Source organism: Anabrus simplex, chromosome 2, assembly GCF_040414725.1.
Source record: "Anabrus simplex isolate iqAnaSimp1 chromosome 2, ASM4041472v1, whole genome shotgun sequence".
Taxonomy (NCBI): domain Eukaryota; kingdom Metazoa; phylum Arthropoda; class Insecta; order Orthoptera; family Tettigoniidae; genus Anabrus; species Anabrus simplex.
Window position 1 is genome coordinate 139,097,255 of NC_090266.1, and position 14,307 is coordinate 139,111,561.

Sequence of the window (14,307 nt, forward strand, 5' to 3'; positions counted from 1 at the left end):
TTCAGATCAAAGTCTAAGAATTTTCTCAGTTGCTGGAATTATTTTCTAAATTTGTAAATTTTCTTTCATCATGTATGGCCCTCGCGAAGTCCTCCATCCCGGCTACTTGTGCAAGGAGGAATTAATTTATGAATTACTGATTAGGAATGTTCAATCCGGAGGCACGGTTGCGGCAGATACCACCAAGCTTAAAGAGTCATTAGAATTACCTATTAGTATCCCAACTTTGGGAGAAAAGGAAATTGATGAGGCTCTCTCCACTATCACTGACAATACCACTGAACTAGCATCAGTAGTTAGTTTTTTTTTAAGTGAGTGATCCATCTCCCAATCAACTTAAAAGAGTGCAGGCTAGACTGTTCCATTTTTTATAACAGGGTTAGCGATCTATTGTCTCTTAAGTTAAAAGAAGACCATGCTAAGGAGGTGAGTAATTTAGTCGATCATCTATCAAAAATGTCAAATAAAGTTAGTCAATTGTTGTCTGGGGCAGCTGCTCCCAAAACCGACCAAGCCACGGTGATAAACATTGTGAGTGAGGAAGACTCTTCCAAGAATGTAGAATGCAGAAAATCTGTGGCAACTCAACAAACTTCTGCCCCATTAGAAAAAGAGTCTGATCGGTGTACCTCAATTCCACCTTTCTTTTTAAATAATGCTGTATCGGAAGCTTCTCAACCATCTAGGCCGTCACTAATTTCGTCACCTTGTTTTAGTAGTCTGCCCCATCCTTTGGCTATGTTGCTTAGGGGAATTTCAAAGTTTTCAGTGAATTCCACTAATGATGTTATTTCGTTTCTAAGATTTTTAGTTCAATTTCAGGATCATGCACTAGTGTTTTCCGTTTCTCACTCTCAAATTCTTCAAATTATGTACCCATATTCCGTAGGCGTCCTATCGGACAAGATAGTTAAGTCTATAGCAGATAGATCGTCTATAGAAGACTTCCATGCTCACCTTTTGGCAAATTTAATTCCGGCTAGGGCAATGTCCTCTCTAATACAGAAGTTCTATTTTAGGGTACAACGTCTGGACGAAAATCTGGCTGATTACATCCAAGATATCAAATTTTATACCAGAGTGTTCGCCCAGCATTTTTCGGAAGACCAGATAGTGCAAACTATTGTTGAAGGGATCTCACCACCTTATAGATCTTATTTATGTTTTGAGTCTCGTCCCCAAACCTTGGCAGAATTAGAGGCTATGGCGGTCTCAGCTGAAGGGGTTAGGTATGCCGACACCTTACGAGTCGCTAAGGAACCTCCTCCGTCTTATAATAGTTTTCGGCCTTCACCTCGCCGAACTTTCACCACACGTAAATGCTATCTTTGTGGGTCTACGGAACATCTCCGTAACAAGTGCCCTTTGATCAAATCCAGTGGGACAAAGAATGGGGCAGGGTCATCTCAAGGATGTTTCAAATGTGGCTCATTTACTCACCTCGCCAAAAATTGCCCTAATGCCAATAGCACCCCCTTCTGCTCAATTTCTGGTGCAACCTCCACGAACTCTAATAATCGAAAGTGACTAGTGTCATCGGCTGAGTCTGCAAATTCATCTTCCCAAGGCTCAGCCCCCATTAAACCCACCGAAAGCTCGGGGAAGGATAAGGGTTCTTCTAACCCATCATTTGAATGCCCAAAATAATGCCTTAGGATTGCGGCGGAGCCCCCCCGCACTTGTACCTTTTCTCAAAATTGAGTGGAACAATGAACTGGTCACGGCTCTATTAGACTCTGGGAGTGTTTGTTCTATAATTTTGGCTGAGTGGTATTCCAAGTTAAAGTCTGTCTGTAAGTTTCCTGAATATTGTTCATCTTCAGTCCAATACGTTTCGGCTAATTCTTCTCCATTAAAATTATAGGTTTCATCCTTGCCAACATTCGTATTTCTAAATTCACCTGGAAAGTTAAATTGTTTGTGGTAAAGCACTTGTTGTGCCCCATAATATTGGGAGCTGTTTTCATGTCTTCCACCGGTCTAGTGCTCGACATTCAGAGCAAGTCGTGCACTTTCAAATTTGCTAGTAATTTTAAAATCCCTTTATTAAAATGTAGTTCTCTGTCGTGTTCATCTGTTTCGCCTACCCAGGATGAGATGTTGTTAGACCTTAGACATCTATGTGAGGAGCAGGCTGATAGTATTCGTAAGTTGTGTCAGTCGTTTCCAGAAGTTTTTTCTGATACTCTTGGTGTTACTGACCTCATTGAATACAAGATTGAGGTTACGGATTCAATCCCAGTTAGGTTTCCTCCTTATAGGCTATCTCCACCTAAAATGAAGGCTCTAAAAGTGGTCATCGACCAAATGTTAAAGGATGGTATTATTCGACCCTCTAAGTCGGCGTATTCATCCCTCATTTTTCTGGTGCCAAAACCCCAAGGTGGCTTCAGGCCTGTGATTGACTATAGGGTGTTAAATCAGAAGGTGGTATTACAATCTGTGCCTCTTCCCGACCTTCATTCTTGTTTTTCATGGTTTCGGAAAGCTAAGTTCTTCACCATCTTAGACCTTAACCAGGCGTACAACCGGATCCCTCTAGCTGAAGAATCGAAACATCTAACAGCTTTTGCCACGGATTGGAACTTGTATGAGTACAACCGTGTGCCTTTCGGGCTCCCCACGGGGGCAGCCGTGTTCGCGAGACTGCTAGATAGGGTTTTCTCCGACATCAAGTTTGAATACTTGTACCATTATCTTGATGATGTCGTCGTATTTTCTGAGACCTTTGAAGAACACTTAGATTATCTGAAGGAAGTACTCAGTCGCCTTTGTAAGGCCGGGTTGACTGTGAAGTTATCTAAGGTAGCTTTTGCTAAGCCTTCTATGTCATTCCTAGGGCATATTGTTTTGCCCGATGGTGTTTCTATCAATCATTCCAGAACACAGGCCATCTGTGATTTCAAACCTTCTAAGGACATCAAAGGTATTGCCAGGTTCATCGGTATGGTGAATTTCTTCAGGAAATTTATTCCCAACTTCGCTAACAGAGCGGCGCCCTTGAACTTACTTCGAAGGAAAGGCGTCAAATTTGAGAGGGGGCCATCTCAGCAAGCCGCTTTTGAAGATCTGAAATTAGCCCTTTGTAATGCCCCGGTCCTTGCTATGCCTGATTTTTCCAAGAAAGTCATTGTACAAACCGACGCCTCATCATCGGCGGTGGCTGCGGTCCTTCTTCAGGAAACTGAACTCGGAAGACGACCCATTGCTTATGCGTCTGGGACATTATCAGCCCAAGAGGTCAAATATTCCATCTATGAACTTGAAGGTTTGGCAGTCCTATTTGCATTAGAGAAGTTCCGCCTCTATCTGGAACACGTCAAGTTCGACCTGGAAACAGATAATCAAGCCTTAAGTTGGGTCTTAGCTATGCCGCGTCGTACTGGTCGTATAGCCCGATGGGCCATCAAGATTTCTGCTTTCCAGTTTGATGTTAGGCATATCAGAGGATCCGAAAATGTTGTTGCGGATGGACTAAGCCGCATGTTTTCTCATGTTGTGAGGACCGCCGAACAGGATGATAGTTTTCTCTTCCCACGCCCATACCTTCGGGCATTAATGCCATTCTAACTGATGCCCCCATGTTGTTCAGGGATATTGAAATATATCAACGTGAAGTTCTTGTGCTGGCCCCTATTATTGAAACCCTTTCTTCTGGGGAACATGTTGTCCCTTATGTGTTGAGGAACGGGGTTTTATGTTGCCCATCAAGGCATGATCACAAGATGAAAGTAGTGGTTCCAGCTGTTCTTGTGCCTATGATCTTCAAGCATTATTATGAGACCCCATTAGGGGGGCATTTAGGCATCTTCAAAACTCGAGCAAAGATCGGAGAGATGTTTATTTGGAAAGGTATGGACAGTGAAATTCATGAATTGGTAAAAGCTTGTAAATCTTGCTTGCTTAGTAAGCCCACCTTGTCCACTAAGCTAGGTCTATTATCTTCTCACCAAGCGTCACGCCCCATGGAGCGCCTCTATATAGAATACGTCGGACCCTTCCCCCAATCAAAGGGGAACGCCAACAAATTCATTCTAGTGTGCGTAGATGGTTTCACTAGGTTTTCCCGGTTATTTCCGACTAAGCTGGCTACCGCTCAGTCCACCATTTCTTGTTTAATTACCATATTTGCTTCTTTTGGTCCTTGTCAGTATATTGTTTCTGATAATGCTAAAGCTTTTACCTCTAATCTCTTCCATAAATTCTGCTTTGATCTGTCTGTATCACATGTAACTACATCAGTGTATTATCCTCAACCATCTCTGGCTGAGTGGGTTAATCGTAATCTTAGATTGGCTCTCATTGCATTTCATCATGATGATCATTCCAGGTGGGGTACGTCCCTGCATTGGTTGGCCTTTGCTTTGAATTCGGCAGTTCATGAATCTCACGAGTTCACCCCAGCTTCTCTGATGTTTAAATTTGTGCCTAACACGCCGCTTTCTAACCTTTGGTCACTCAATTATATTTTACCAGAGACAATAGATCCCGATAATATTAGAGTTCTATGGAAGAAGGATGAGGCCAATCTTAAGGTGTCCCATGAAAAAGTTAGGGAAAGATATGATCGTGGACGGAGGCCCACCAATTTAAAAGTCGGAGATCAAGTCATGGTTAGAAACTTTATTCCCGCGGGCAAGCTTGCCCCCAGATTTCATGGGCCGTGCATTATATTGGATTTCCTGACTCTCGTTACATTATTAGTGAGCAATCCAGCCACGGAGAGGATCTTTAGAGTTCATCTCTCTCAGGTAAAACCTGTGTAATGTCATTGTTACCTTAGCCATCAACGTTTAGCAGCAGTTTGAAGGTTATATATATATATATATTTTTTTTTTGATATTTTGAGGACTTCTGGACTATTATTTTATGTAATTATGTATATGATCTGTGTGTACGGTCTTCCCCTCTGGTTTTTCTGCTGTAAATTCCTTAGTGGCCATTACCAAGCCCCGTCTCCTGCATTTCCGCACTATTGGCACTAAAACACTTTCCATGCCGCCCGCCCCTCTGTACACCAATAAAGATCATACTCTCAAATCTGCAACAACACCCTTCTGTCGCCGAGATCTTACTGTTTCAGTGCCCCCTCAGCTGTCTGCTGCCGTACTGCAACAGAAGTGGGGTATGGGCCCACTCCACTCCCGTGAAGAATCCTTGTGAACGGCGCGCCGGAGTCCATCCCCCAGCTAAGGCTGAAGTGTGGTGCCCCTACCGCCAACTCATCCGGGGACTGTGCTGTACATATTCTTCTAATCTGCGGTGACCATCACCACGACAACCCCTCTCATAGTACCAGGAGAGGTGTATCTCAGAGTACACGGGGGGTCCGGACGACCTCAACTCGGTATCGGCAGCGGCGGCAGGTCTTACCGTCAAAACTATCAACATGTTGTTAATACTCTACAACAACCAGGACACTTTAAAGCTGGAGTTAAACAAGTTTCTACCTATGAACGTAAAAAAAAAAAAAAAAAAAAAAAACACTTAGAAATTTTTTTTCTCTTCAACTGAAAATGTTTTCTCAAACTTCTTCTGTGTCACCCCAAGGAAGGACATTTGGTGGGGAAGGTCTGTACCGGGAGGTACACCCCAAAGCCGCACATTCATATTCAGCGCCCAAATGAACTCCTCTATTGGTAAAACAGTGAAACTGAAACTACACCAACAACCACTTTACTCAGAAGATGTTACCACAGAAATATGATGTAATTTTGTTATTGTGCAGTTTCCTAACCTGAGTGAATTTCTACTTGTTTTGTTTGACATTCATCAAGAAGTTCGGACATTCTTCCACAGATGACACCACTAAAAACTATGATCAGGCACCCTGGTGCGAAGTGAAAGAACTTATGATTTAAAGAAGTTTTGTATTTCTACGTTTTTGTAAGTGAACGATGTTCATTTATTTTTGGGTTGGCAATTCTTCCTTTTATTTCTGCCAGTTTTGAATCTAGCAAATCCCTAATTTTTGTAATTAATTTCCAACCTATCCCATATTTCTTCTTCACCTTGTGTTTAACCAATAAAATCAAGAGGGCGTGTCCTGATTCATCTTGAATGATCTCGAACCTTCCCTGAGGGTTTATAAACTGCGGCTTTTCTCGCCTCTTGGCCAATTGATCGTCATCTTATTAAGTGTGTTTGTCAAAGCAGGAGGCCTCTTTCATCAGTCAGCAGTACATCTACAAGGTAATGGCCACATAACATCTTTCATTCTTGCTAACTCCGCAGTTTAACCCGAGGGAAAGGTCCGAATCGTTAACTTTGTAACCTACTTTTCTAAAAATGTAACTTTCTGCCGGCTAATGTAAAAACTTCATAAAATCTTTAACTGTAAATCGGGGATAGAGAGTGAATTACCCTCTCGAGCTCCCCTTCATCTTGGTTCGAGGTGACTACGTTTTTCTCTAATTGTTTTTCCTACTGTAGTGTGTTAATGTAATTTCTATACGAGTCACCTCAGTAGTTTGGGAATAGCCCCTGTTTCATCGGCCTAGAGCCCCTTAGTTTTTTGTGTCATATCTAGGAGTGCAAGTATACACCTCCATTCATTTTGTGTTTGGGCTATTAATTTTACCTGTTGTTCTTATTCCACGAAGGCCCAGTAGGTTGGGTATTTGATACCCCTGTAAAAGTAAGTTCAATTTTGTAAATGGTGGTTTGAGAGACCAGAGTGATGTAATGTTGCCTTGAGTAGGCAGTAAGAAACTGAGAGCCTGTTAGCTCTTTTTAAAATTTTGTGATTGTAACGAGTGCCTCTGGAAGGCTAGATATTGTATTTTGGGAGCAAGTGCTCCATGAATTAGGGGATTTCTGCCCTTGAATAAATTTGTGCTCTTTGTAAATTTGAGCTTGTAGCTCAGGAAATGTATAGCTAGGGGCTTAAAGCCCAAGGTGTTAAGGTTCTGAATCTTGGATTTTTCCCAATCTGGTTTAATGATTGCTACTTGTACCTGTAATTTTGGCATGAAAAAATTGTTAAGTTTAATGTTCTGAAAATATAACCTTCAGTCTAAGTTTTAAATTCAATTCTTGACATTGTAGTTAGACCCATTCACCCCAGCACCTTCCTTCACCTGTGCGTTCCACGGGAAACCCTGTAACAATTATTATTATTATTATTATTATTATTATTATTATTATTATTATTATTATTGGGATAATCTGAAGAATAAATTGTACGTTGACAATTCCCATATATTACAGGAAGAGAATATACATAAAGAGAACAGTTGAATTACAAGAGAGGTGTTGCAGTCGGTGTTGCATAACCTTTTAAGGAGGATTGAGCTTTCCCAAGAAGCTGAAAGGAGATATGTCTTCCATCATCTGTGATGCCGAGTACAAGATGGAAACTTTTAGTGTCTACTATTTATTTTTTTGCAGTTATACTACTGCAACATGTACTATCAAATTCACCAGCCATCTGGTGCCAGATGTGCAAATTCTTTGCAGTTGTAGGTTCCATTTGCTTTAGTGTGGTGATGGCAAATACATAGGTGCCAAATGCTCTTCAAGGAACTCCCTGTGGATAAGCATTGCTGTTGTTATTTTTCTGCATTTGTAGCTAATGAGTAATTTAAAATAATTATATTGTGATGTTTAAATATCTGAAACTTTCTTACAGTTGCTAAGAAAAGAACTGGAAAAATTGAATGATACATTTCTTGAAATTACATTCTAGAATTTCATTACTCAATATGTAACATGCAACCTGAAGCTTCAAAATCATGAACTTATAAAGGAGAAAAGAAAAATTATGTTCAAAATTATGAATATGTTTTAAGAGCTTGAAGGAAAAGAAAAAGATCAAATCTGACTTTAGGTAGCATTTTCTGCAATTGGTCACATATGATAATTGGACAATTCTTATCAAGCAATTTTCTTTATAATACCTATTAACTGCTATAATTAGGTGACTCAGATATGGAGCGGAAACGAGTTGTGAGAGAAAAGACTGAGAGATATCTGCTTGCAGCGGAGAAGATTTGTAATGAACATCTGACTGCTCAGACTGCCAATCCCTTCGGGAGAAAAGTAAGAATTATTTTACATTTTCCTTTGTGTGCTTAGGACAATAAGTTCATACACTCAAATTGTAGCAGTGCTTTCTATCACACTTTGCTTTACCTCCAAAATCAGCAAATTCAAGATAATTGAAGATAAGTCCTATCTGCTTGTTTCTCAGGTTCCTGATATTTTTCAAAATAATCCTTTCCTCACCAATTTTGTTCACTATCTCTTCAATTGTTATCCATCCACTTTCATCTATCTCACTGTCAACATTTTTCTGTTACAGAACATTTCAAAGATACTAATTTTTTTCTTTGTAGAAGTGTAACATTCTGTTCGATGCTATAATTCACAAATACCTTAATTTATAAGGAACTTATTAGCAGTGTTGTGCTTAAACTGAAAATGTAATGCTTTTTTTTAATACTCCAAGCATAAAACACAAAACAATGTTTATTCATCATGATTACACATTTTAACAAAACTACCTGAGTTGACTCCTTTATCTCACATTTTTTGATGATGACAAATGGGATATATTAAGCAAAGTAGCTAAAATTCACCACCTCATTTTCCCATGTTTTAAATTGGAGTGTATTAAGACTGCATGTGTTTTAATTTGCAGGTTCCAGAATCTCAGTTATCTCGTCCTTTGTCAGAGCTTAAATCGTACAAAGTTCTTGGGATTGTCAACAATGTTATGCTTGTGTTGAATGTACTGGAAGATCATTGTTATATTGTCAAGGTATGCAGTATATTTGAACATATGTTTCTCAGTTATTATGGATGTGAAAGAATTTGTGCATACAGCATGAATGTATGGAGCTTGTATATACCCTTTTGCTCATTATGATATTTAACAGATGATAACAACTAAATTTATTAAACTACTATTTACAATTATTTATTAGCTGACTCACGTTCATGTTTTCCACTTCACACAGTTAGTACTCGCAGACATGACCGAACACATACCCCTCCAGTATATCAAACTCCAGCTCTCCAACATGGCCGCTCACAGCGAAGTGTCATCCCCCATAGCAGTTCACAACTTGACTCGCTCATCACGCTGAACTCTGTGTAGCTTTCTGACTCACTCCCGAATAACTTGTCACCGACTCACAACTGTCTTGTAACTGCTTAGCGTTCGCTCTCAATTGACTCCTTAAACTGACTCTGGTCTTCTCTGCTCTGTATATAGATCAGTGGAAGATCCTTGCTATTCCCACTTCCTGATCATTTCAGGTTGGCCAGGTGGTGTAGGGGTAGCATGCCTGCCTCCTACCCGGAGGCCCTGGGTTCGATTCCTGGCCAGGTCAGGGATTTTTATGTGGATCTGAGGGCTGCGTCGAGGTCCACTCAGCCTACGTTATTACAATTGAGGAGTCACCTGATGGCGAGATGGCGGTCCCAGTCTAGAAAGCTAGGAATAACGGCCGAGACGATTCGTCGTGCCAACCACGTGAAGCCTCGTTATCTGAATACCCTTGGGCTGAGCAGGGGTTGCTTGGTAGGCCATGGCCCTTCGGGGCTGTTGTGCCATGGTGTTTGGATCATAGTAGGCACTTTCTGCATTGTTTTCCAGCTTCTTGTAAGGAACTTCCTTATCGCAAGCCTCAACAATTAGCTGCGGTTACTGTTTTAATCTCCGCAGGTCCCATTCACATTGTCATCACTGTGCCAGCATTGTAGCCTCCCTCCAGTATCCTCAACTTTATGATATGTGCTTTTCTCTTCAAAACTTCGAATAAGAACAATCAGGATCCTGATTTTTATCCTGCAGGTATGAGATTAAGGCTGATGTTGCCCATATAATGGGCGAAACATATCCCTGTAATTAATATGACAAGAACTCACTTTGTATTGAATAGGAACAAAATGCGAATTGTAACATGTAAACCTGGGGTATGTCGAGAATCGTTAGATTTTTTTTGTCGCACGTGAGTTTTACTGATAACCCTTTTCAAAAGTTGGCAGGTATGCTTAAGTTATTTGCAATATTGAATACATTACATACTTACATCTGTAAAAAAAGCCAAATCTAACAACCACTGGGGGTCATTAAGTTCGGGGAAAGATTTTCCTGTTTCTTCCATAAACTGTTTGATTGGATTCAAAAAAATCTGCCAAGAACATTGCTTACTGATAGCCATTTTACTAAGCAGTACCAAGATACATCATCAGGAAGATCATCATTGTTCATATCCTCTATAAAAGATTTGAACTACCGAGTTAGATAGCTGCAGTCGCTTAAGTGCGGCCAGTATCCAGTAATCGGGAGATAGTGGGTTCGAACCCCACTGTCGGCAGCCCTGAAGATGGTTTTCCATGGTTTCCCATTTTCACACCTTAATTAAGGTCACGGCCGCTTCCTTCCCATTGCTATGCCTTTCCTATCCTATCATCACCATTAGACCTATCTGTGTCGGTGCAACGTAAAGCAAATAGCAAAAAAAGATTTGAACTGTCGGTGTGTTTTGGCACTTGAGCAAATACAGTTCACAATATTTAGAACTACCTGCAGAATATGCGGGTACTAAAAATATTTTGCTACTTAATGTTCTTTGTGAATAATACAATGTACAGGTAGGAAATCAGGAAATGATGTGTCAGCATTTAAAAGCCCAATAAGCCCTTGTTTTTGTGCCAGTAATACATGGTGCACCATCGGTAGCTATGCCAACAATATTAACGATAGGCACTGAGTTTTTCTGTAAAACACCATCCAGGGATTCTTTAAATGTCACAACCATGAGTAGTACCCTTCAAAGTAACCAGGTCTAAAAGTTCTTCCACCACCTCCAGGTCCTTTGACACATACCTTACAAATATGTCTAGTTGTGGTTTATCTTTGAAATCAGTAGACTCATCCAAAGCCAGACTTACTGCTGAGCACTCGCTTAGATTTCTTTGTAAATTATTTAAAATATCCGCACTAATAACAGAAACTCGCCTCTCTGTGTGTCTAGCAACGAGCATTTCGTTGATCAGTTTCTGCAGTTCCTTATTTTCGGGTTCTAAAACAGAAATAAGTTGCGCCATGTTCTTCTTAATAAACTCCTCCTCTGTGTAAGACTTTTTTGCTTTTGCAATATGAAAAGCCAAGATGAAGCCAACTTCAATTGTCAAGTCTGCTTTCCTTGGTAAAAATTGACATAACCCTACTCTGCCCATGAAGTTTTTCCTTTAGTACTTTCATTGTGGTTTTCCTTAACTGAGAGCCAACAGGATAATCTTTATTGAAACAGCTGTGGTTAGTGTCGTGATGGTGTTTTAGATTACTAGCCTTGAACTGTGATAAAGTTATTTGACACAAAAGACCAATTGTCTTACTGTTTCTTTCTACAAAAATGATTTCTTCCTCCCAGTCGGTATTAAAAGCTCGATTCTCCTCTTCATATTTATGCTTCTTAGACAGCATCATCACTGTTCGGACACCAGGCCACAACTGTATTCAAATAGCACACAACAACTGCACACAGAAAAGTATCGGCACTTGCTACTGCCTACACGTGAACGTGACTGGCTTCACCTCACGACACTGATTCACTGACACACTCTCGCGCTCAAAGCACTATCTAATGGAAGGCCCCATAACCATCTTCACCTCCCATCTCTCACCACTGACCTACAGTGCTAATAACGTTAAGCCACATATCGCTTCTACTGACGACCTTAGTTTCCGTTAATTATATCAATTAATTTTACTCTAAGGTTGGTGTCAAGAGCTGCACGAGACTGACTCAAGAGCCTCGTTGTGGCCAGCCTGGTTATATAGCCGTAAGTTGTTATTAAATTGTCATACAAAGTTCTGTTTTTGGAGGTTGAGAGCAAGTTTATATTTGTATCTCCAAGTATTATTGAAGTATGCCCTGATCTACTATATAGGATATTTTCTAGATCAAACATAAAACTTGGCGAGTTACTTTTCCGTGGGTTATAGGTGGTAGTTGATTTCATATCTTAGATTTCCTTTTGTAATCATGACTTGCAGTATGCTATGTGATTTATTTATTTCCTTTATGACTTTGATTTTCCATTTGTTTGAAACATAAAGCAAAAGTGTGGGGTAGTTTGTTGGTTAAGCAATTTTCAGAGATTGCAAGAATATCTACTTCTTTAATCTGATCTAAGATAATTTGGTTAACATCAAATTTATTTTTCATGCTTTGTGCATTTATGTGTAAGACTCTGTCTTTTATATAATTATTTAGGGTTTCACATTTAAATTTCTCTACTTTAAGAAATTTGTTTTCAGGAACCATGTTTGATTATGTAAGGACAAAATTTGAAATCAAGAGAAAAAAAAAAAAGCTTGGAATTGAAGTGGATACAACAAAAGGAAAGATTACCTCGCTGTTTCCAGATCAGCTGAAGTGAGCAAGTTCATGCGGAAATTCAGGGTTTGCCACTAACTTTGAAGGACCGTCGTGGAACTTACGGATGTAGAATTTGCAGCTCCTGACCCATGTGCCAAATATTTTCCCCCTTTGCCGTAGCTGATAGTATTTTTTGGCAAGGGTCTCATTCCTAGGCATTAAGTACTCATTGAGATAGATGTTATTTACTGAACTATGTCCGATTTCGTTAGTTTTTAGTGCTTCCTTTTGTCGTCTGCTACTGAGGATTTCTCCTTTCTTTCATCGATTAACAAACTTCATGATGATCGGTTGTGGTCCAGGTTTTGTGGATGGAAGTCTGTGTGCAGCATCAATACCTTCGGGCTGTATATCGACTTCCAGCGCCTTGCCAACTTCAGTTACTTACTGGAACACCTTTTCATCCTTTTCAACAGGAACCCATACACTAGAAAGTTGTTTTTGCGTTAATAATACTTCAAGTCTTCCAACTCGTTCACGGCTGCTGTTGTCACGATTTCCGCATTTTTCTTATCTTTCCTCAAGGTTTCTAGTTCATTCTTAAGGTAATCATATTTTTCGGAAAGGAAAGTTGCTATTTTCCACAATTCTTTGTTTTCTTCCGTTAGTACTTTGAAGGACTCTTCAAGTTGTTTGGAAATGTTCGCCATAACCTCTTTTATGTTAGGTTATGAAATGAAGTCTTCATCTTTACACGACCATTGGAATTGTTCTTCCTTACGGAAATTTTGGAGAGTTTCTTTGTTCATTTTGACACATGTTAAGTGGAACCAATGTTTGCATTTACCATCACAACCTGCAGCCTGTGCATTGTTTTTTATTGTTTTGCCACACGGGGAGCACATGAACACCATGATGTTATTTATTTAGTTCTAATTGTTTGAGTGCTGATAAGACTTGGTTATTATGGTTTCCTGAGGGTTTTTTTTTTTTTTTTTTTTTTTTTTTTTTTTTTTTTTTTTTTTGCTTAACGTCACACCGACACAGATATGTCTTATGGCGACGATGGAATAGGAAAGATCTAGGAAGTGGAAGGAAGTGGCCGTGGCCTTAATTAAGGTACAGCACCGGCATTTGCCTGCTGTGAAAATGGGATACCACGGAAAACCATCTTCATGGTTGCCGACAGTGGGGCTCGAACCCACTATCTCCCAATTACTGGATACTGGCCGCACTTAAGCGACTGCAGCTATCGAGCTTGGTTTTCCTGAGTTATTAATGTTACTGACCTCCAGTATATTCCAGAAGAATTGTGAATATTACTCACATAAATCTTTTTTTTTTTTTTTCGTTACTTCACTTCATATATCACACACCCACTGCCACCTTGTTGAACCTTACATGACAGTCGAACGTAAGCTAGCTCTCATATAAAGGTTGATTGAGCTGGGTCCAATATCTGACTCTCAAGAGAGCCAGATTTGGTATCAAAACATTCAAGATATAAGAGTCAGCTACAGGTTATGTTTGATGCCTAATCATATCCAAACCAGGCTAAGTAGCTCAGACGGTTAAGGCACTGGCCTTCTGACCCCAACATGGCAGGTTCGATCCTGGCTCAGGCCGGTGGTATTTGAAGGTGCTCAGCTACGTCAGCCGTGCATTGTTAGATTTACTGGCACGTAAAAGAACTCCTGCAGGATGAAATTCTGGCACCTTGGCATCTCTGAAAACTGTCAGATGTAGTTAGTGGGACGTAAAGCAAATAACATTATTAATCATATACACAGACAAGGGTTCTAAATTTGATGATGACTATGAACATCTGCCCATGTCAACACTAGTTGTTATGACGCTGTTGAAACCCCTACTGAATAAGGGGTGCTGTCTAATTGTGGATAACTATTACAGTTCTCTCCAGCTCGCCAACATTTTGATTACCAGACAGATATGTGCGGCACCGCGCATCCCA

The 14,307-nt window shown here is 40.2% G+C and overlaps 1 protein-coding gene across 1 annotated transcript in view; it reads left to right on the forward strand.

The window, feature by feature from the left end:
* Positions 1-14,307, forward strand: part of LOC136863940 (ribosomal protein S6 kinase delta-1) — a 336,430-nt gene that overhangs the window by 206,869 nt on the left and 115,254 nt on the right. Inside the window, exons 7-8 of the mRNA XM_067140388.2 lie at positions 7,919-8,040; positions 8,642-8,761. Coding sequence (XP_066996489.2) covers positions 7,919-8,040; positions 8,642-8,761 — 242 coding nt within the window. The remainder of the gene's footprint in view (positions 1-7,918; positions 8,041-8,641; positions 8,762-14,307) is intronic.